The following is a 22,252-nucleotide window of genomic DNA, read 5'->3' as shown; positions in this document are numbered from 1 at the left end:
CTTGGGTATATAACAGTTTATGCAGTCTTATACTACATTTTAAAACTATTCAGAGGTACATCTCTGTCTAGTTTAGATACTAGTTTTAGTATCAATTAGGATCTGATTTTCTATACTTTACCACTGCTATAGTCATTATTCATTCATTTCCACACTTGGTGATGGTAAGGCAGACTGACGGAGGCTGCCAATCTGCCATTGGCCCCTCCGACCACCACCTATCATTTGCGCACACACCACTTTCATACTAAGCAATACTGTGGGTGAAGTGTCTTGCCTAAGGACACAACAACAGAACTTGGTCTGAGCAGGACTTGATCCTCCAACTTTCGGGTTGGGAGACCAACACTCTAACCACTGAGCCACTGTTGCCCCAAAATATACATAATATAGTCCGATCAAAGTAAAGCGATCAGCTGTTATTTTAAATTGCATAGGATGTCTTCTTTTTTATCTTGATCACTACAACAGGAACAGCAACAGCAGCAACCAAGACAATGATTCCAATTACGACACCGACACTGATCTCAGTGATTGGTGTCTGGGGTCTTTCTGCACATTCAGTATCAGACTGTGGGGTTCCTTCTTTCTCTGTGACTTTGTCCTTCTCTTCACACCTGGAACAGCACAGTCACAGTCAGCAGAGCTTTCCTCAGCAGAATACTCTGCATACAGTGTGTACTTACTGTGTACTGTGTGTACTTATGTGTGTACTTACTGTGTGTGTGGCTGACAGGCTGACACAGTCCCATCTGAGAAAGTGTCCTGAGGACATGGGGAGCACTCAGTGTCTGCAGAGGCACTGCCTGTGGAGACATGGCTCATAAGTTACATTAGACTCTACCCCTGTTACTAATGTGGTCAGTGTCACAATTTTAACAGCATTTTCAACATAAAATAAGTAAGTAGTAAGATTTTTTTTTATTGTTTTAGTGGCTATTTGTTGTTTTGTTGTACAGTGGCTAAGTGGCTAGCAGTGGCTCTGCTCGGCCCTGATAATCCTCCAACTAAGTAGCTCTGTCCAAGCCCAGCTCACAATCTGGAGACTGGTTCAGTACCTGACATGTACCTGGACCTTTTTTTTTCTTTTAAACTTAATTTGAGGTTAATTTACATTTGCTATGTGTAGTTTTATAGCCAAAAAGGCAATGATATTTTTATAATATTTCTTATTTTACCTTTTTATGAATCTATATCCGTACTGAGTGACATTTTACTGTCCACTGTGACTGCCCTTTTAAGACATTTTCCTTGATTTAATTTTTGAGTGGATGGGTTTAATTTTTTACAAAAACTGTGACAGGATTTGCGTTCATTTGTCGTCTTCTTCTTTTGTGTACTTATTGTGTATACTCACTGTTTAATTATGTTATGTACTTATTGTATACTTACTGTGTGTATTTATTGTGTGTACTTACTGTGTATACTTATTGTGCATACGTATTGTGTGTACTTGCTGTGTCCATGACCTCCCTCTGTGAGCTGATTTAACTGTTTTTGATTAAACTGTTGTCCTCCATGCCTGCTTTGCTCCTGTCCCTGCACCCTGCTCCTCATATGCGATGCAGGTCAGGAGAGGGTGAGGGAGAGAGAGCGAGTGAGGTGAAGGGACAGACACAAACTCCAAGTTCATTTTAAATGACTATTAGGCCATTTCATTTGTTAAATTAGGCCTATTGCACAAACTAAGCCTATATTTTGTCCGCAGTTTACTTTTTGTCTGTTTCAGATGGAACCAAACATAGTCAAAATAGGATCCTTATTTCAATGCACAATCTTTTTTAATGAATGCAAGGTGGACTGGGGAAGAGCGAATGGACAAGAATGAGCAGAGGTGAACACAAATAATTATTTAGAAAAACATTTAGAATGAGTTATAATAATAATGATAATAATAATAATAATAATAATAATAATAATAATAATTATATATTATTATTATTATATATTATTATTATTATTATTATTATTATTATTGTTGTTATTATTATTATTATTATTATTATTATGTATTAATTTTTCCTTCAAAACTCAATGCCTTAAAATGTTTTGCATGTACAAATGTGTGGAGCTGTTTAGCGTGAACGAGCAGGCTGTTGGATTGCTATCGTGATAACATTATTGTAATCAAACTACACATAGCACTGAGGAAGTCAAATTGAGAGTCTTGGACAAGAATGGCAGCACAGATGAGTCAAAACATCAGTATACAATTAGACAATCACAAAAACCATTACAAACTATAAACCTCATTTTCACAACATTAGGATAGATTTGTATCTGGGAATCATTTTATTGACAACCCAAACCAGTCAATATATATACTCAATATATGTTTACTGAAGATGTTTTCTAACACCATCAGTTCAGAACAGAACCTGTTCAGAACAGAGTTGAAGAACAGGGTCAAAGTACATGGACTTCCTCAAACTAAAATGGGGATTTTGTCTAATGCGACTAGGGCCTGTCTGGACTTGCCCATCTGCAGACTGCTGACCTCATCCTCACCGACCTACACTGCACAGTTTTATTTTGAACAAGGAACAATAAACACCACAAATCTGTGAACCCTGATACTACAAAAACAATAGGTGTACAAAGAAGATTGCATACCCACTGCATTTTTGCAAGATAACTATCTTGCTTAAAGAGACAGCAACAATGTAATGGGAATGTGAATTTAAATCTGTAGACAAAAGACATTTAAATCTGTCAAGGGGACAAATTGTTGTAGGTGTGAAGACGTTTCGCTGCTCATCCAAGCCGCTTCTTCAGTTCAGGTTAGATTGCTGGTGGACACTGCCTTCTATCTGAAGAGAGGAGCTAACTACACTGAAGCTGTAAACAGCTATTGTCTCCAGTTTCAGCTGAAACCACCCTATTTGACCTTTAATGACCCTGTTCTGTTTGTTTTGGGTCTGAGAACGGGGTTATAGATGGGGGAAAGATTATGTCTCAGGCCCCCATTCCTGTTTAAGGAAGGATTGTTTTTCTAACAAAAATGGCTTCTTTCACTCCCCTCTCAAACCATTTCTTTTCTCTGGCTCAGATCTGAACTTCACTATCTTCAAAGGAGTGGTCAGTGGCTTTGAGATGGAAATGTACAGCAGACTGTGGTCCAGAGGAGCTTTCTCGACTGTGTTGGTACATTCTCTTATGAAGTGGTTGCTTAGTTTCTCCAGTGTACCGCTCTCTGCACTCTTCACTACACTCAATGGAGTGGACTACATTACTTTGTTTATGACTCAGGGTTTTGTCCTTTGAGTGAACCAGTTTCTTTCTTAAAGCATTTGTAGTTTTGAAAAAGACAGGAATCTCATAATGTCTGAAAATTCTCTGAAGTTTTTTAGACACACCTGCTTTGTGTAAGGAATAGTTACACCTTTCTTTCTGGGCCCAGATTCCCTGTGGTCCTGTTTTTTGGCTCTCTTAGATCTATTGAAGGCCCATTTTGAATATCCACAGGCCGAGAGGTTGGAGAATGACAGCCACAGTGTAAAAAGAAAATTCCACATATCACACTTTTGTACACTTTAAAGAGCAGTGATAGGAAGGAGACTTCAAAATGTATTTATTATTTTTTTTTGTTGTTGAAGAATACTGAATTCCTGCATTAAATGTATTTTGTAACATATTTCGATACATGGTCCAATCAGAGTACTCACCACAAGACCTGTGTTTTCTGTTTTCTCTTTGAAGCCTAAATTGTGCTATCAAATACTGCAGTGTATTCCTTTGACTGTATTACTGTAAGTAACTGTATTCTGATTATCACCAAATATGAATATCACAGGTCCTCTGAGGGAGAACACTGAGTGCAGGGGCTTGGGCTTGAGTTGGACAGGATAGCTCTTATCCTCTGTTCCACCACCTTCTTCACAGGGTCTAGGCCCAGTCCAAACACAGATGACCAGACAGTAGGACATTGTTAGCACTTTTAATGTTGGATTACACCTGTTAAATGAGTATTAATTAGTGACCTGGCTGTTTAATGTAGTATCCGGGCTGACAGGGCTTGTGTCTCTGAGAGGCCTCACAGCTGCCGTCATCTAAAGGCCCCACACAGAAGTGTCCCTCTTCAGGCTCGCACACAGTGTTGGCGGTGGAGGAGCACGGAGCCTTCACTCTCAGACCAGACCCTGAAAACAACAAACAGTTACAGAGTTACACACATATACATACACAGTTACATACAGATAGGCAGTGACACACAGTTAAACAGTGTTGCACACCCACATGCACACAGAGAATTCCATGCACACATACAGTTACACAGATAGTTACACACATATGCAGTTACACACACATAAGCAGTTACACACACACACACACGCAGTTACACATACACAAAGTTACACACACAGTTAGTGTGTGGAATTTTGCATTCCCTGCACAGTCTTAGCAAGGACACCTCCAGTTCCTTGTTGACATTTATCTGAGGTTAGCTGTGGTGTCAACCAATTATTACAGAATTTGCCACAACAATGACATACAATAAAGATATTTATGAATAAATGTGATATAAACAGATGGTGTTGCTGAGACAGGATTGTATGAATAGGGCTTCAGGGTAATTAGAGGTGTGGTGGAAGTGAACTGTGGTTCACTGGAGAGAAATAGGAGGTTGATGCGTAGTTCTGCTCCTGAATCTCAGATAACAACAACAATAATAATTAAAACTGCAAGCAGTGATAAAGGCCCTCGCCACCCCTTGCGACTCGCGGAGTACACACGCCACCGTGGAGATCTTGCCTTTCGTTCCCGCTTACATCGGCTCCTCCCCCCAAAATCAGCGACTGAGTAATACTACTCCATTCACTCCAATGACACCATTTATCACATTTTTCACGCCTGCACGGTTGGAAATAGAGGTATGTGTTCATTGGCTTTTTCTTCAGTATGATGAGAGGAATATGTGTTCCAAATTTTAATGGTCTATGAAAAAGTAATTATTTTTCATCCTTGTAGGACCAAACCCATGTATTTCAATGAGAAATGTCAGATGTTGTCATGGCAGCACCTTTCAAAATAGAGGTATGGTGTCATTGACTTTTTTGTTCACTATCAGAGTAGGGATGTTCCATGCCAAATTTCAAATGTTCGTGACAAAGTAATTTTTTTACGTGCCCTTTAAAAAATTTCAAGGGGGCGCTGTGGAGCAATGTAATATTTGATACGTGTAAATTGGCATATCTATGCACTCAGATCAAGATTTTGAACAAAATGTTAATTAATGCCGGAAAATAGGAAACTGCATGTGTGAGCTACGGTCCATTTAAAACTTCAAAAAACATACTTTTTCTTTGCAGGCTGGCCACACCCACATTTTATAGCTTCCATAAATTCCAAAAGAGTTCCCTATAATCCCACATGGGTCTAGTAAATTGTGACCATTTTGCAAGTTTCTTGAATGAAAATCCACGACATAAAAAATCCAAATGTGAGAGTTAAAATTTTGAAAAAATGGGTTCTGCCCACAATGGCTGACTTCCTGTAGGGTTTAGGGTGGGGTCATATATATAATTTTTTACTTGTCTTGACATGTTCTATGATTGTACCAAATTTCATTTGTCTACGATGCAAAAGGTCTCTCATTGCCGTAATGTATTTCAAATTTTGAGGGGGCGCTATTGAGTCTTTTTGACACATTAATTTTTTTGCACATGAGAATTCTAAATTTTTTGCCAATTTTGAATTTTAGGCCATAGTTTGGTGAGTGTAGAGCATCTATTTAGTCTACAACAAAGTCCAGTAATCTGAACCCCATTCATTTCAATGACACATTTATTATGTTACCACGGTAACATAGTTGCCGATAGAGGTATGTTGTATTGGCTTTTTTCTTCAGTTTGCCAAGCCAAATGTCCATGCCAAATTTCAGATGTTTACGTCAAAGTAATTTTTTTGGTCCAATTCGAAAGTTCAAGGGGCGCTGTGGAGCAGAAAAAAATCTGACATATGTAAATTTTTTTGGTCCAATTCAAAAGTTCAAGGGGGCGCTGTGGAGCAATTTATTGTCTGACCTGTGTAAATTGTATATCTATGTGTTCAGATCAACAGTTTGAATAAAAAAGTATATTCCTGCCGGGACATAGGACACTAACTGTGTGAGTTACACGCATTTAAAACCTGTAAAAAACGTCTTTTTTCTTTGCAGGCTGGCCACGCCCACATTTTATAATTTAGAAAATTCCAAAAGAGTTGCTTATAATCCCACATGGGTGTAGTTCATTTTGACCAAATTGCAAGTTTCTTGAATGAAAATCCAAGGCGCAAAAAATCCAAATGTGAGAGGTATAAATTTTGGAAAAATTGGGTTCCGCCCACAATGGCCGACTTCCTGTAGGGTTTAGGGTGGGGTCATAATATAATATTTTTCTTGTCGGTGACATATTCTATGTTTGTATCAAAATTAATTTGTCTATGATGAAAAAAGTTTCTCATTGCCGCAATGTATTTCAGGTTGAGGTGGCGCTATTGAGTCATTTTGATACATTAATTTTTTTTGAACATCAAATAATTAATTTTTCACCAATCTTGAATTTTGGGTCCAGATAAAATTGACTTTTCGTTAACGTTCAGGGGGTCAAAAGTGGATTCAAAGTCGCGACCAAAATAAGAATAATAATAATGGAAAGGCATTTTCCACCCATTATTTTTCTCCTAAACCATAACAGCTACAGTCATGTGACTTTCTCACATTGTGCCCCATCACAAATAACGTCCCTGTGAATTTTTTCACACGTCCACGACAAATTGCTTGTCTTCTACGAATTTTTGAAAATGAAATTTGAAGAGGGCGCTAGAGAGCCATTTTGTGAGAGAGTGCCTTGATTTGCATACCATTGCGTTCAGCTCACAAATGTGCATAAACGCTGTATTAGCTATTTTCCCAACAAAAAATGTGTGAAAGAGAAATATTTTATTGAAATATTGCAAAAATTGCGATTTGTTGAAAATTCACCCTGACCACACCCAAAGTCATAATCAAAATGTAATTGTTAATCTTTAATCACACATGGGTTTAGAGGGATTTGGCCAAATTTGATGTGTTTCTGATGAAAAACTGGGCGAGAAAATGTCCTGAATGCGAGGGTGTGCACTTTTGCCGTTCACGGGTTTGATCCAATATGGCCGACTTCCTGTACATTTTAGGGCGGGGCCATAATATCATTTTTGTCATGTCCCCAAACATGTTCTATTTTTTGATGTGAGTTTCGGATTTTTACGTCGACTTTTTTCCGAGTCGGGCTCCCATTGGCCCCATGAAAATCAAAGTTTGAGGTGGCGCTACCGAGTCATCTTTCGTATTTTTTCTCGGGGTCTTTTGTGACAATTAGAGCTCGTCGAATTCTAATTTTTGACACCACTCACTGCCATGTCGGGGCGTGTTTACTACTTGATTTTTGCCATTTTCCGGGTTTCGGACGCGGTTTTTAATGAGTCCCTCGCTGGACGGAGTCCCAGGCTCGGGCCTAATAATAATGGAAATTTTTTTTCCACCCATTATTTTTCCTCCTAAACCATAACAGCTACAGTCATGTGACTTTCTCACATTGTGCCCCATCACAAATAAGGCCCCTGTGATTTTTTTTCACATGTCCACGTCCAAAGCGTTTGTCTTCTACGAATATTTGAAAATGAAATTTGAAGAGGGCGCTATGAGAGCCATTTTGTGAGAGAGGTGCCTTGATTTGCATATCATTGCGTTCAGCTCACAAATGTGCAATAAACGCTGTATTAGCGTTTTCCCAACAAAAAATGTGTGAAAGAGAAATATTTTATTGAAATATTCATAATGGTGCGATTTTTGTTGAAAATTCACCCTGACCACACCCAAAGTTATAATCAAAGTAAAATTGATAATCTTTAATCACACATGGGTTTAGTGGGATTTGGCCAATTTGAAGTGGTTTGTGATGAAACTGTGCGAGAAAATATCCTGAATGTGAGGGTGCGCACTTTTGTCGTTTCCCGGGTTTGATCCAATATGGTCCGACTTCCTGTACATTTTAGGGCGGGGCCATAATATCATTTTTGTCATGTCCCAATATGTTCTATTTTTTGATGTGAGTTTCAGATTTTTAAGTTGACTTTTTTCCGAGTCGGGCTCCCATTGGCCCCATAAAATCAAAGTTTGAGGGGGCGCTGTGGAGAAATATAAAGTCTGACCTGTGTAAATTGTATATCTATGTGTTCAGATCAACATTTTGAATAAAAAAGTATATTCATGCCGGGACGTAGGACACTAACTGTGTGAGTTACATGCAATGAAAAACTTTTAAAAATGGCTTTTTTCTTTGCAGGCTGGCCACACCCACATTTTATTACTTAGAAAATTCCAAAAAGAGTTGCTGATAATCCCACATTGGTCTAGTTCATTTTGACCAATTTGCAAGTTTTGTGACTTGAAAATCCAAGGCGCAAAAAATCAAATGTGAGAGGTAAAATGTTGAAAAAATGAGGTATCCGCCCACAATGGCCGACTTCCTGTAGGGTTTAGGGTGAGGTCATAATATAATTTTTTACTTGTCTTGACCTGTTCTATGTTTGTACCAAATTTCATTTGTCTACGATGAAAAAGGTCTCTCATTGCCGCAATGTATTCCAAATTTTGAGAGGTGGCGCTATTGAGTCATTTTGATACATTAATTTTTTGAAGATCAAAATAATAAATTTTCACCAACCTTGAATTTGGATCCAATAAAATTGACTTTTCGTTGACGTTCAGGGGGTCAAAAGTGGATTCCAAGTCGCGACCAAAATAAGAAGAAGAAGAAGAAGAAGAAGAATAATGGAAACCGCATTTTCCACCCATTATTTTTCTCCTAAACCATAACAGCTACAGTCATGTGACTTTCTCACATTGTGCCCCATCACAAATAAGGCCCCTGTGAATTTTTTCACACGTCCACGACAAATCGCTTGTCTTCTACGAATTTTTGAAAATGAATTTGAAGAGGGCGCTAGAGAGCCATTTTGTGAGAGAGTGCCTTGATTTGCATACCATTGCGTTCAGCTCACAAATGTGCATAAACGCTGTATTAGCATTTTCCCCAACAAAAAATGTGTGAAAGAGAAATATTTTATTGAAATATTGCAAAAATTGCGATTTTGTTGAAAATTCACCCTGACCACACCCAAAGTCATAATCAAAATGTAATTGTTAATCTTTAATCACACATGGGTTTAGAGGGATTTGGCCAAATTTTGAAGTGTTTATGATGAAAACTGGGCGAGGAAAATGTCCTGAATGCGAGGATGTGCACTTTTGTCGTTCCCGGGTTTGATCCAATATGGCCGACTTCCTGTACATTTTTAGGGCGGGGGCCATAATATCATTTTTGTCATGTCCCGACATGTACTATTTTTTTGATGTGAGTTTCGGATTTTTACGTCGACTTTTTTCCGAGGCGGGCTCCCATTGGCCCCATGAAAATCAAGTATTGATGGTGGGCGCTACCGAGTCATCTTTCGTTATTTTTTCTCGGGGTCTTTTGTGACAATTAGAGCTCGTCGAGTTCTAATTTTTGACACCACTCACTGCCATGTCGGGGCGTGTTTACTACTTGATTTTGCCAATTTTCCGGGTTTCGGACGCGGTTTTAATGAGTCCCTCGCCGGGACGGAGTCCCAGGCTCGGGCCTAATAATGGCTCACACTTGTAATGCTCTTTACAGACCTTGTCAAAGCCTAAGAACACAATGACAGAACTTGGTCCGAGCACTCAACACTTTAACCACTGAGCCACTGTTGCCCTATAGATAATCATAATCATAATAATCAATCATGATCTGAATAGAGTGGAGGTTGGGTAGAGACTCAGGATTGAGACTGGTTCAGGAACGTAACCCAGCCAATTCAGAAAATGAGTTAAGAGTAAAATACGCTAATGACATAATGATGAACATAGAAAAGATGGACACAAGAGGATTGAGGGTTGAAATTATGATATGGAATGGCTGTCCAGCCTGAAGCAGCTCTGTGAAATGGGGGTGGAGTAAGAGATACTGGCTAATCGAAGGATTCTCTTAAGCTGAACTGAATGGAAAGTAGATCGTTACTGGAAGAAGTTGGCGGCAAATCAGGAGGAGAGGTACAAGGGCAGAGGTTTGAATGGACTTTAATTTTGGCGTTGTGGAGAGCAGTCTTGATGCCACAGTACTGAACAATTACAGACCTATCTCAAATCTGCCATTTTTAGGCAAAGTCCTTGAAATAGTAGTTTACCAGCAGCTTATTAATTTTCTCCAAATTAACCAACTCCTTTGATGTTTTTCATTCAGGTTTTAGACCCCACCACAGCACTAAGACTGTTCTTATCAAGGTAACAAATTAAATCCATCGTGAACACTGATGTAGGCAAAGGTCTCAGTCTAGATCCTAATAGATCTGAGTGCTGCCTTTGACACTGTTGATCATCTCTTATATAAACTAGAGGACTGAGTCAGCATCTCTGGTCCTGCACTAAATGAGTTCAAGTCCTATCTAAAAGACAGTCAGTACTTTACTGAAATTGGAAAATGTGTCTCGGATTTCGTCCTGTAGGGTGCCCCAGGGGTCAATAGTGAGACTGATGTTCAACTTCTACATGCTGCCGTTAGGCCAATTAATACACAGCAATAATGTATCCTAACACAACAATGCATCAACTACACATGGCACTCGGATCTAAGTCTCACTGGCAGCAGATGAATATGGACCAGTGAGGGTAGAGGTCCGTGGTGGAGGTGTGTGCCGGGAGTGTTCGCACAGGCAGCTTCAGGCTGGAACACTGGCTGGCAGCCCGTACCACGGACATCTGGCTCGCAGATTCTTCGGAATTGGCATAGAAGAGGATATCACGGACTGGAAAAGCATCAGGCTGGGAAATGCTTAACAGGCCAGCATTTTGAATCTGAGGGGCTGATAGCAAAGACACGCATTAACATTGGGATTGGCAGCCTGTCTCAATCTGTCGAGAGAGCAGAGACAGACGGTGTGTTGGGATAGGCTTGTGATAAGTAGGGCTTCTAGGTAATTAGAAGTCTGGTTGAGGTGAGCTGTGTTCACTGGAGAGGAGCAGAAGGAGGATGAGGCATGGTTCCTGCTCCTGAATCTCAGTTAATCATATTAATTCCATGTGTTGAGAAGGTGCCAATTGGTGCAATTCAGTTTTCCTGTTAAAATGTTTGTTCTTGATTTATCAACATTTCCATTATTTTTGTATTGTACTTGTTGTGCGGGTTGAGGCCCTGGTTTTGCTTGTCCATTGGTGTTATTGTGTATTTTTTATTGAAGACAAAAAACTTCCATTGGACTCCAATGTAAAAGAGAGTTACAAATTTTAATTCACAGTTTGCAAAATTCCTTTTACAGAAGTAATTAAACCAAGTATTCTCAAAAATAAAACAATACTATGGTAAGAAAAACCATTTGGCTCCATCATTTATGAGCTGCCTCAACTAAGCACGTTTTCCAAAGCGTATGTTTAACATTAATTAGATATTTTAACATTAATGCAATAAAATAAATGTAGCTTATTTATATAAATCAAATCTTCAAATCATAATCCTTCAATATGAAATTATTCATGTAAACATTAAAAACAACATTTATAACAAAATATTGCATGCGTACTATATATGAATTAAACTTGGCGCCCACATACCGGCCCTTAATTGTGACCCTGTTACAATGGCAACATAAACATGTGGAGCCAAAACATACAAATCTACTATATACAGAACGTACGCTAGTCTCTTTTAGTGATTGTCTGGCTCAGCCTCTTGCACGAGGCAAATCTGTCGTAATGGACCTGTCCAATGTACTAGTCTTAATTTTGACTCTCATTGACGTACCATCCCAGTCTTGTCTGGGGTTATCCTGGACCACTATACCTGTAACCCAGAAATTGCATGGGGAGAAGAGTCATCAATGATGAGCACAATGTCTCCTATAACAAGTCCATTTCTGCCACTCTTAGAGCAGGAGCAAATATTCCTTGTCTACCGTTTCCAGAATATATCCGACACATATTTGAATTTGTTTCTATCTTTTCCTGGCGTAGAATTCCTGTCTATCAAAAGGACCAGGAGGCAGGGAGATTTTGGTCTTGAGAAGCAAGAGGTGGTTGGGTGTAAGCACCTCAAGATCGTTTGGGTCACTGACGCCTTAGCTATCGGTCGGACTATGATAATGGCTTCTGCCTCACATAGCAGAGTGTACAGGCCTTCTGTCGTCCAGTGTCTGCAGTTTCGGGGTTGCACTCAGGATTTTCTTATGGACTTAATTAATCTCTCCCAAACACCTCTGTGGTGAGACCCGGTGGAAGGATTGAAGAGCCATTGAACTTTGATTTGTTGCCATCAATCTTGGAGATGTTCCGTTCCTCCATGGCTCTCTTGAGCTCCCGTTCTGCACAGATGAAATTAGTTCCATTGTCCAAATGGAACTCGTGTATTTCTCTAATGATAAGTCTTGTGACATGAAGATCTTTGTTCAAGATTGCTGGACGTTTTGACTCTTCAGATAACGCAGCTCTGCTGAGTCGTTCTCAAAACCTGAGAATGTCCTTATCAATTACTGGATTCAGCTTGAAAACAGTACTACTTCTTTTTACGTCTTGACCTTGTTTCTCTGCAGCAAGCTCTTATGAAAAAGTCTTTGCTTGGTAGTAACAAATAATTGCTTCCCCAGCTGCTGTAAGGTGTTAATTTGATTTAAAACAGTTTTTTCTTGAACCTGTTTATTTCCTTTCCAATTTCAGCTTGAGTTTTAGTAGCACTCAACTCTTTTCTTCTGTGACATATGTGGGATCAATAATAAGAGACAGTCGCTGTTAATATTACATTTGTACAATTGGAATACTTTAGAATAGACCACCCACCCACTGTATATTTTTCACTATTTTATTATCACGTTACAATAGTTGGACATTTTTATTTTTGGTAATTTTGTGCACATAAAGCAAAGTAAAATAATATTTTTAGTCAGGAGATAAGCAGACGACTCACGCAGGCAGGTGAAGGCAACTCGTGGGGGCCTCGCTGGTCCAATTGAAAAAGTGTGCTCAGACGTGAATGGCGTGGTCACAGAATTGTCTCTTGTATTTAAGTGCATACGGCAAATAAAGGAAGAAAATACCAAACTCTCTCAAGCTCCTTTTTCCGACCAAATGTGCTACACATAGTTTGAGCAAAATGCTCTTGACTTTCAGAATCCATGTAACTCCTTTCTTGAGACGAAACCATGAGGAGAAGTATTGCAGTAACTCCAGCACTGCAACTGTATTTGCACAGACCAGGGTATTCTTTACCTCTGGGTCATCTGTGGTTAGGTCTCTGAGGTTTTGCAGGTTCACAGACCACATGAATGAACAGTGGACTTGGTTACTGCTGTTTCTTTGTAACAAGTAGCTAACTGTCCCGTAGCCTTGTTGACTAGCATCGGCATAATGATGCAGCTGGTTGCAGACTGCCTCACCAAAGCCCACAGGTTTAAAACATCTTGGGACACTAATGTTCTCTAGTTGGTGAAGCTGGTTCTTCCACTCAAACCATTTATGAGCAAGATCATCTGGTATGACAACATCCCAGCCAATTTTCTTCTTCTTCTTTGCTTGAAGGGTGACTGGTGCTAGGATACCCAATGTATCATAAACTGAACTAACAATGGATAAGATGTTCTGCCTGGTGGGAGTTTTGTCTGACAATATGATCCTGAACCTGAAGCTGTCAGACTGAATGCATCAATGAACTCCCGAAGCTCTTTCCATGGAAAGTACATCCCAATCCAGGTCAAGATCTTTAACTTCTGTTGCCCTCTCAACTTCTGGGACATACTACTCTCAAGTCGTGGTATAGCTGCACAGCTTCCTCCTCCGAGCGCACAGACTCTAAACAATCATCCACATAGAAATTGTGGACCACTGTGTCAACTGCTTCACTGTTGAACTGATCTCTGTTGTCTTCAATGCATTTGCGCATGAGCAAAAACTGGCGCAACGGTTGCAATGAAGTAGCACCAAACAGGTGAACCACCATTTTGTACTCACCATTTCCTGAGTGATGTCGCCAGATGTCCACCAGAGGAACCACAGAAGGTCAGAGTCTTCTTCAGGCACCTTGACTTGGTGGAACATTGCTTCTACATCTGCCATGAGGGCTACTTCTTCTTGCCTGAATCTAGTAATGACACCAATAAGAGTGCTTCTAAGATTTGTTTCCGTAACAACTGATGATTTAACGGTGATGCTCTGGTATGAGGCTCCACAGTCAAACACCACTCTGAGTTTGCGCTTCTTGGGGTGATTGAGCCTGTGATGTGGGAAGTACCAGACCTTACCATCATCGCGGCTGAGATCTTTTTGGGCACTTTCACAGCATATCCCTTTTCAATTATGTTAGTCATGAACATTGAGTATTTTGTGTGGAATGAAGGACTTCTGCTTTAAGTTCAAAGCACGTTGCTCAGCCACTTTGCGGTTGTTGGGCATTTGAACATATATTTTTCTCAGTAGCAGGGCAATGTTCTAATGTCCATCCACAAGGGTGGCTGAGTCTGTAACCAGGTCAAGTCCTCTCTTGACATTGTCCTGCTTCTCATCCCTTCCACATTAAGGGAAGTCACTTTTTTAAACTGCTGATTCCAAGAGCTTGTCAAGTGTGCTTACTGAAATGCAATTAGCTGAACCTTTATCAGTCCACTTGTTGCACCTTGAGAAACTTTCCTTTCAGGGGTTCACTAATGGTCCAGCCAAGCCTTGTCTTCACAGCATATGGACAGCCATTTTCACTGGCAACAACCTGCCAAGGTTCAATAGCTTTAGGTGCATTAGTCCCAATAAGACCAATCTTAGCATCAATCTTAGGGATAGACACTTGTTGAAGGTAGGGCCACTTTTTCACGTAATCTTGTGAAGGAATGTTCCCAATGGATGCTGGAGTGTCACTGTGACTATACATGTCTGGTAGTTCCAGAAAGTCATTGGTGTCTAAACTGCTCGCTTCCAGTCCAGATACAATGTAACTACTGATGACCCTTTCTACACCCATAGTTTTTAATAAAATGTTTGTGTTTTTGCCTGTGAGACTGAGCTCTTGCATTAACTCTTCAGTACAGAAACAGGCAGTGCTTCCATGGTCGAGGAAAGCGTGAGTTTGCATCACCTTTTTTCCTCTTTTAGATTTTACTTGAACTGGTACTATAGCCAAGATGTGCTCTGTGTCTTCTACATTATGAGCTGATGTATCTAATCCCACAAATCCATTCACAACTGACTGATGGTCTCTCTTCATTTCCACTTGATTTCACTTCAAGCTTTATATCTTTGGTAGCACCACCAGCCTTTGTCATTAAGTGCAGCACAGTAGGATGTGACTATGAGCATGGCTGGCAACTCATTTTCTCCTCGCATGAGTTACTCATGTGTCCTTGTTTTAGGCAACCGAAGCACAGAGCTTTAGTTTGCAAGAAGTCAATCTTATCTTTATGAACGGATTTCTTCATCTTCTTGCACTGTTCCATTGCCTGCTCAGCGCCATGACAAAAGAGACAGGGTTTAGAAAATGCACATACCTGCTTGCTGCTAGCTTTAGCTTTACTCTATTGCTTTTAAGTTATCTTCTTGGTTACCAGTGATAGTTGCTGCTGTAGTGAAGCCTCTTTTATTACCTATTCTCCTTGGAAACCTCTCATCCACCTTTGACTTGACTCCTAGCTGTGCCATCCTTAATGTAAGTGGGTGCAAAGCTTCTTTGGCTTGCGTATTGACAAAATTCACAAGGTCTTCAAACTTGGCTCTGCGTTGTTCCCGCTCATGTATTCCACATGCAAACATTCTCCACCTTTCTATCAATTTGTATGGAAGCTTGGCAATGATAGCATGCATGTTATCTTTGTTATCCAGCTCCTCATTAAATTCCACATCACTCATTGCGTTGCGACATCCTGTGAGATAGAGGGGTGGGAAGATTCTCCATCATCCGACTTAATGGTGGGCCAGTTCAGAGCTTTGTTAATGTATGCCACTGAAATCTTGTAGGCATTTCCAAAGTGTTCACCTCTTCGCTTCATTATAGCCATGTGTGGGATCCATGTGTAGACAACTCCTAATCAACTCCCTTGACTGTCTACTTGTGTACTGCTCCAGGTAGTACAATCTGTCCTTGTTACTTTCAGTCTTGTCCTCAACACCATGTTTGAAAGCCCTCATGAAACGATGATACTCCAAAGGATCTCCCTTTTAAACACTGGAATATTCTAAGGTGGCAAGGTTGCTAACTTTTTTGCTGTTTTTGTTAGTACTTCAACTACGTTCTGCAATCCTATCTCCTGTCTGTGATGGTCTAGTGTTAGCAGCACTGTGTTCTTGGTGCACTTTGGATTCTCAAAAATAAACACATACTACGGTAAGAAACCATTTGGCTCCGTCTTTATGCGCTGCCTCATTTGAGCATGTTTCCAAAGCGTGTGCTTTTTTTTCCCTCGAGAGCCCTATCGCTCACATATTTATATAAAGCTTAAATAGTAATAATCCTAAGATATTTTAACATCAACATTAATGCAATAAAATAAACATAGATTATTTATATAAATCAAATCTTTCAATATGAAATTATTAATGTAAACATAAAACATTTATTTTAAAAAAAATACTGGATGCGTTAATATATATGAATTAAACTTGGCTCCCACACTTGTATACGCATGTCTTTATATTCTTCATTTCAATAATGCAATATGTTTTTGTGTTTCATACCTGCTTATTAGCAATAATAAAGAAAAGTAAAATCTGTCAACTCGACAAAACCTTGCAGGAGTGAAGACGTTTTTGCTGCTCATACCAAGCCACTTTCTTCACCAGTTCTGGTCTGATTACTGATGCCTTATATCTATCCAAAGGAAGCAGCTAAAGTCAAAACCCTATTGTTCACAGTTTCTGTTTGTAGGCTACCCTAAGTGTGCCCTGTGCCATGAATTATACTTAGGATAGTCATTCGAGCCCTTAATGAGTGGTTTCACATCTATTAGCATCTTGGCTAGCCCTATTGTTTTTCTTTGTTCTCTTTGTTTTTGTTTTAAAGACAGAAACTGGTTCACCCTAAGGAAAATAGCCACAAGCAAAGCAATGTGATCTACTCCATTCAGTGTAGTGAACAGTGCAAACAGTTGTTACATTGGAGAAACTAAACAGTCACTCCATAAGAGAATGTGTACCCAACACCATCACGAGAGCTCCCTGACCCACAGTCTGCTGTCCATCTCCATCTCAAAGACACTATCTTTACTTCTTTAAAGATAGTGAGGCACAGATCTTAGACAAAGAAAAAAAAATGGTTTAAGAGGGGAGTTAAAGAAGCAATTTTTGTTAGGAAAGACAATCCTCCCTTGAACAGGTAATGGGGGCCTCAGTCATCATCCATCCCTTGTCTACAACTCCATCCTCAGACCCAAAGCAAAACAAAGAAAAGAATAGGGCTTAGCCAGGATGCTAATAGGTGTGAAACCACTAATTAGGGGCTTGATATGACTATGCTAAGTAGGGCACCGTGCATGCTTGAGGTAGCAAAACAGACCTAGCCTACCAACAGAAACTGTAAACAATAGAGTTTTGAGTTTCAGTGTAGTTAGCTCCTCCCTTCAGATAAATAAAAGGCAGTGTTCCACCAGTAATCTGACCAGAACTGAAGAAGCGGCTTGGATGAGCAGCGAAACATCTTCACTCCTGCAAGATTTTGTCAAATTGACAGATTTTATTTCTCTTTTGCTATGGCTCAGACCTGGACAACTGAGGGATTAAAACAGTTATTTCAATAATGTACTATGTCTCATAAGAAGTTAACTTAAAATCGCAAACCTCAAGTAAATCTTTTGCAAGAGTTAGAAATAACCTGTTTTTTGAGAAGTCAGACAACATGTAAAAACTTTGAGTTCAGGGTAAACTGTTTTGTGGTTGCTGTTTGGTGTTGATATTCTACTAATTGCTGACTTTCAAGAGTATTATTTTGCTTGTGACTTTAGTGTATTTATTACATAAAACTCATGAACGGAGATGATCGACTCGATCAACTACTTTTTCCGGATAATGATGTCACGTTGTCATTGGATTGTAGTGTTCTGATTGGTTGACGCCGCCACATCAAACCCCAAAAAGTTCCGCTTTTTCAACTGGACACGCGAACAGAGTGTCTGACGCCTGAACGCTCAAGACACATCAACACCAGATTCGCGCCACTCTGATGCTTGAAGACGCACATTCATCATAGATTTTTCATGTAAACTCAACATAAAGAAGGAGGAAAATAACATAAGGACAACCGCAGCAAAAAGTTTTAACAAGGATGCAAAAAGGGTTGTAACTGCCAGCAACAAGGTAATAGTGCGGATGGAGTCTGCTTTAGCTTTGTGGATCAGTGACTGCAGGAAAAGGAACATTATGAGACATTACAGGGGAGCAGCACCAGGACGCAGAGGCAGAGGAACTGTGAAATATGGGTGAGTCACTATTAATCATTTCTATATGTCCAACCTCGCAGGTTGATCATTAAAATTTTATTTGTTACAGTATTTCTAAAAGCTGTCATTTTTATTTACAGTATAGTATTTGGTTTTGTTCTAGAATACAGTGCTTATATTTTTTAAAGTCTACGAAGGTTTGACAGTGTTTAAACAAGAGAGAAATATGAGAAAATGTTGAGAAATGTCTGTCTGAGAAAAATGTATGAAGTGTGTGTGGAGAGGCGTTTTACAGCCTTAAAACATATATAATAATTGTAAAAAGTTTTCTACTTTGCTGATTTCATTTATTGTGGGTTATTTTGGAACGTAAGCCTCGTGATAAATGAGGGAACACTGTATAGTATCATAGTCTAATGGTATTCAGTGCGCATACTGTTATTTAGACTTGAAATTGGTAGGAGTCATTTTGCCTTTTTAATACTCTCTTTTTTCATGGGAATAGTTTATTAGTCCGCATCTCCGAGTTGTTCACACCTTGTGAGCATTTTTTCTCTCACTGTATATAACACTGCTGTCTCCACTGTTCCAATGTTTTATGGGGACTTTGGGTGTTTTTTATTTCTGGGGTGTTTTGTGGGAGGGGTCCCAACTCAGCTCTTTGTTGCGTTTATTTGGTTTAAATAGCTACCACTAGCTACCACTACTTTAGCCTCCTGAGACCCGAGCTCTTGCATAACATCCTTTATTAATTTCTCTTTGTTATTTGGGCTGATTGGGACTTGATGAGTGTAAAAATAATGAATTATCTTTTCACATTATGTAGTTTCTGAGAAAAATTATGTGAATCGAATGTCATTGCAAAAAATATTTATTAAGACCCTGAACACAGCAACATTTGTCCTGAATGTAAAACAAAATGAGAAACAACAATTGTGCCTCTTGGAACCAATGTGTCTCGTGTGAAGTGCTGCTGACAGGAGCAGGAAGACATATGCCTATTCTAAACATTCTAAACTGTAAAAAAATGTCTAAATTGAATATATTTGCATTGTTGCTGTTCTTGTATGCTGTTCTTCTTCTTCTAAAAATTTGCATTGTGGTCTAGACAACCCAAAATGTGGTCTCAGGAGACCCTGGCGTCCTCATATGTGGACGCCACCTCTCAGATTTGTTAGTTGGAATATCAGAGGCATGGAAAATCCTGTTAAGAGGTCTAGAGTATTTTCACACTTGAAACGTCTAAAATCGTCTATAGTGTTTTTATAGGAGAACCATCTACGAAATAAAGATCATCACAAATGATATTGTTCTTGGGTGAATCAAGTCTTTCACTCAGACTTTAACTTGAAGGCAAGAGGTGTCGCCCTTTTAAAAATAAAATGCAGTTTCTTCCACTAAGATAGAAATGGCATATTCCCTAACAGTTGTGATACCTTGATGCAGAAAAAGGTCCTATTGGTACAGCGTACATGTATATGCCCCAAATTTTGATAATGTTGGGTTTGCTAATAGATTATTAAGCAGCCTTTCATTCTTGAATACTCATTCTATTATTTTTGGAGGTGATCTAAACTGTGTTTTTGACCCAACTCTAGATCAATCAAATCGCCGTACCTTGACATGATCTATTATGTCACAAGTATTCTCAGATTTTATGACAGATAATGGTCTTGTTGACCCCTGAAGATCCTGTAACCCATCTGATAAGAAATATTCATTCTTTTCCCAGATACACCGTTACTTACTCTTCAAGTAAGTACACAGTTTTACCCCCCCTCCCCTTTCTCACTCCCCATACAGAGCACTATCACAAGACAATCAGTGTGCACTCCACGAATTAATCAAACTACTGCACATCACATCAGGTTTGTGAAGGGTGTCGTGTATTGTTTTGTATCATATTTTGGTCTATTTATGAAAAATGGCTGTGAGGGAGCATTGGACAAAATTGTACTGCTAACTGTAAGGAGGATTGGAATAGAGATCCCTAGATTACTCAAACATGCGTGAAAGACATAAAACCTCTTCAGGCATGATTGATAAGGGAACACATGTTACAACATGATAGAAAGCTCCAAAATGTCAATTTTACATAATAGTTTAACAAAAGTGTTAACAAAAGATACTGAATAAAGGCAGAGGTTACCTGAAGCACAGATCCGACAGCGCAGACACTCAGTCCTCCCTGTGGGTTTCGTCCATGTAAGTGCTAGTGTCACATGGGAGACACGAAGTACTGCGAAACTCTGTGCAGTGTTTGTTCACTCGAGTTCCTGTTAAATCAAAAAACGTATTAGACCAGAACCAGAGCGATACTAAATATACAAAACTGTATGTAAATTATTGTGCGATGTGCTTCCCTGGCCTATATGATCAAACTACACAGAAACCTAAAATAAAGTTGCCGCCTATAAGAACATTTAAAAATAAAACTGGTTTACCATGTTATTTAAATTCATACTAATAAAATATTAAAAACAGAAAAATATATTATAGGTTTATTCTCTTAGCATACTTAAAAAAAAATCTCAATGGACAAAATACTACAATTTGTCAATATCTGTGAGTTTTTCTCATGATCTCAATCTTCCCACAAGGATACATTCTGGGCCCTCTTGTGTACACTTGTGCGCTGGAACATAATCAGGTAATCAGACTGTGAAGTGAAGCTGATAAAGCTCCAACCCCACAGAGTCTGATGAGGTGTACAGGTCTTGAACAGGTGTGGAGAGAAGACCCTGAGCATGAGCAGGTGATGACTAAAGTCACAGTAGACCAGTAGTAGTGAGAAAGTATAAAAAGTAGAAAGTATAAAAAGTAGGCACATACCGACTGGACACATGGGACAACACTCCTGTCCTATGAGGTATTCAGCACGATGACAGGTGAGGCCTATAGTCACCTCAATGAGAATAACGGTCTGTTAACAAAACAAACTATGGTTGAGTCAAAGTTGGTTACTTTTATGTATTCGACTAAAGGAGCATGTAACTTTTTTTAGTGGAGGCCCCACCAACTCTCATCTCCATGGACAATGCATTGCCAGGAATGTTTAACAGTGTGGAGTTAATCTTTACAGTGGTGACGCCACCTCCAAAATAGAATTACTTAATTTTAGGTTAGGTTTTAAAGGTTCAAAGTTATTCCACACTTATGCATCCAAATTATTCATCAAAACTCTCAGAGACCAGAGCAGACTTTTGCCGTAATAGCAAAGCTAACAACAACTAGCATGCTAATGTTCTCTTCCTAACAATAAACACTATAATTCGATGCAGACAGTACACAGCAGACTTATTTGGACCTAAAGAGCTGATTATAGAATATATTTGTACTGGGACAAGTCATGTTTTGCTCAGATACATGGAAAATCGGGGTCTGGACCTTTAAGGTACTGTCAAGTTTAATTTAATGCTATTTTGTAGCATTAAATTATTGCTCTTCTATTGGCATCTGCACAAAAGACAAAAATATCTTACCAAAAAAACAGTGACTCCCTGATGACATTTCATGTTGTGTATTTAAAGTCGTTTTCATGGTGTTAACTCCTTTGTGAGACACTGGACATCAAAATCTGAAATGTAAAGCGATTGATTATAAAATAATAATAATGATAATAATAATGATGATGATGATGAAAAACACATTTGAGAAAAAAAAAAAAATGTATCATATAAATCATTTTACACTCCAAGTAGCAGAATCCCAGTAGCTTCTCTCTAATATGTACTGATCCTCTAAATAGTACATTTATTGCTGTCATAACTTTAAATTCATTATAATGGATTTTTAAGTCGCCAAAAAATGTTTT

The 22,252-nt window shown here is 39.2% G+C and overlaps 1 protein-coding gene across 1 annotated transcript; it reads right to left on the bottom strand.

Annotated features, from left to right (window-relative positions):
• Positions 1-214: 214 nt before the first annotated feature.
• On the bottom strand, positions 215-20,696 carry LOC117374176 (tumor necrosis factor receptor superfamily member 5-like; the record flags this gene model as incomplete). The annotated part of the gene is made up of 4 exons (XM_033970353.2): positions 215-617; positions 719-806; positions 3,981-4,139; positions 20,588-20,696. Coding segments are annotated over 4 exons (549 nt in total), but the record flags the coding sequence as incomplete, so codon positions are not given.
• Between the last annotated feature and the right edge of the window lie 1,556 nt (positions 20,697-22,252).

This window comes from Periophthalmus magnuspinnatus, chromosome 7 (assembly GCF_009829125.3).
Source record: "Periophthalmus magnuspinnatus isolate fPerMag1 chromosome 7, fPerMag1.2.pri, whole genome shotgun sequence".
In the NCBI taxonomy this organism is placed as follows: Eukaryota; Metazoa; Chordata; class Actinopteri; order Gobiiformes; family Gobiidae; genus Periophthalmus; species Periophthalmus magnuspinnatus.
The sequence above is the reverse complement of the archived record's forward strand: the minus strand, read 5'-3'. Positions and strand labels throughout refer to the sequence as shown.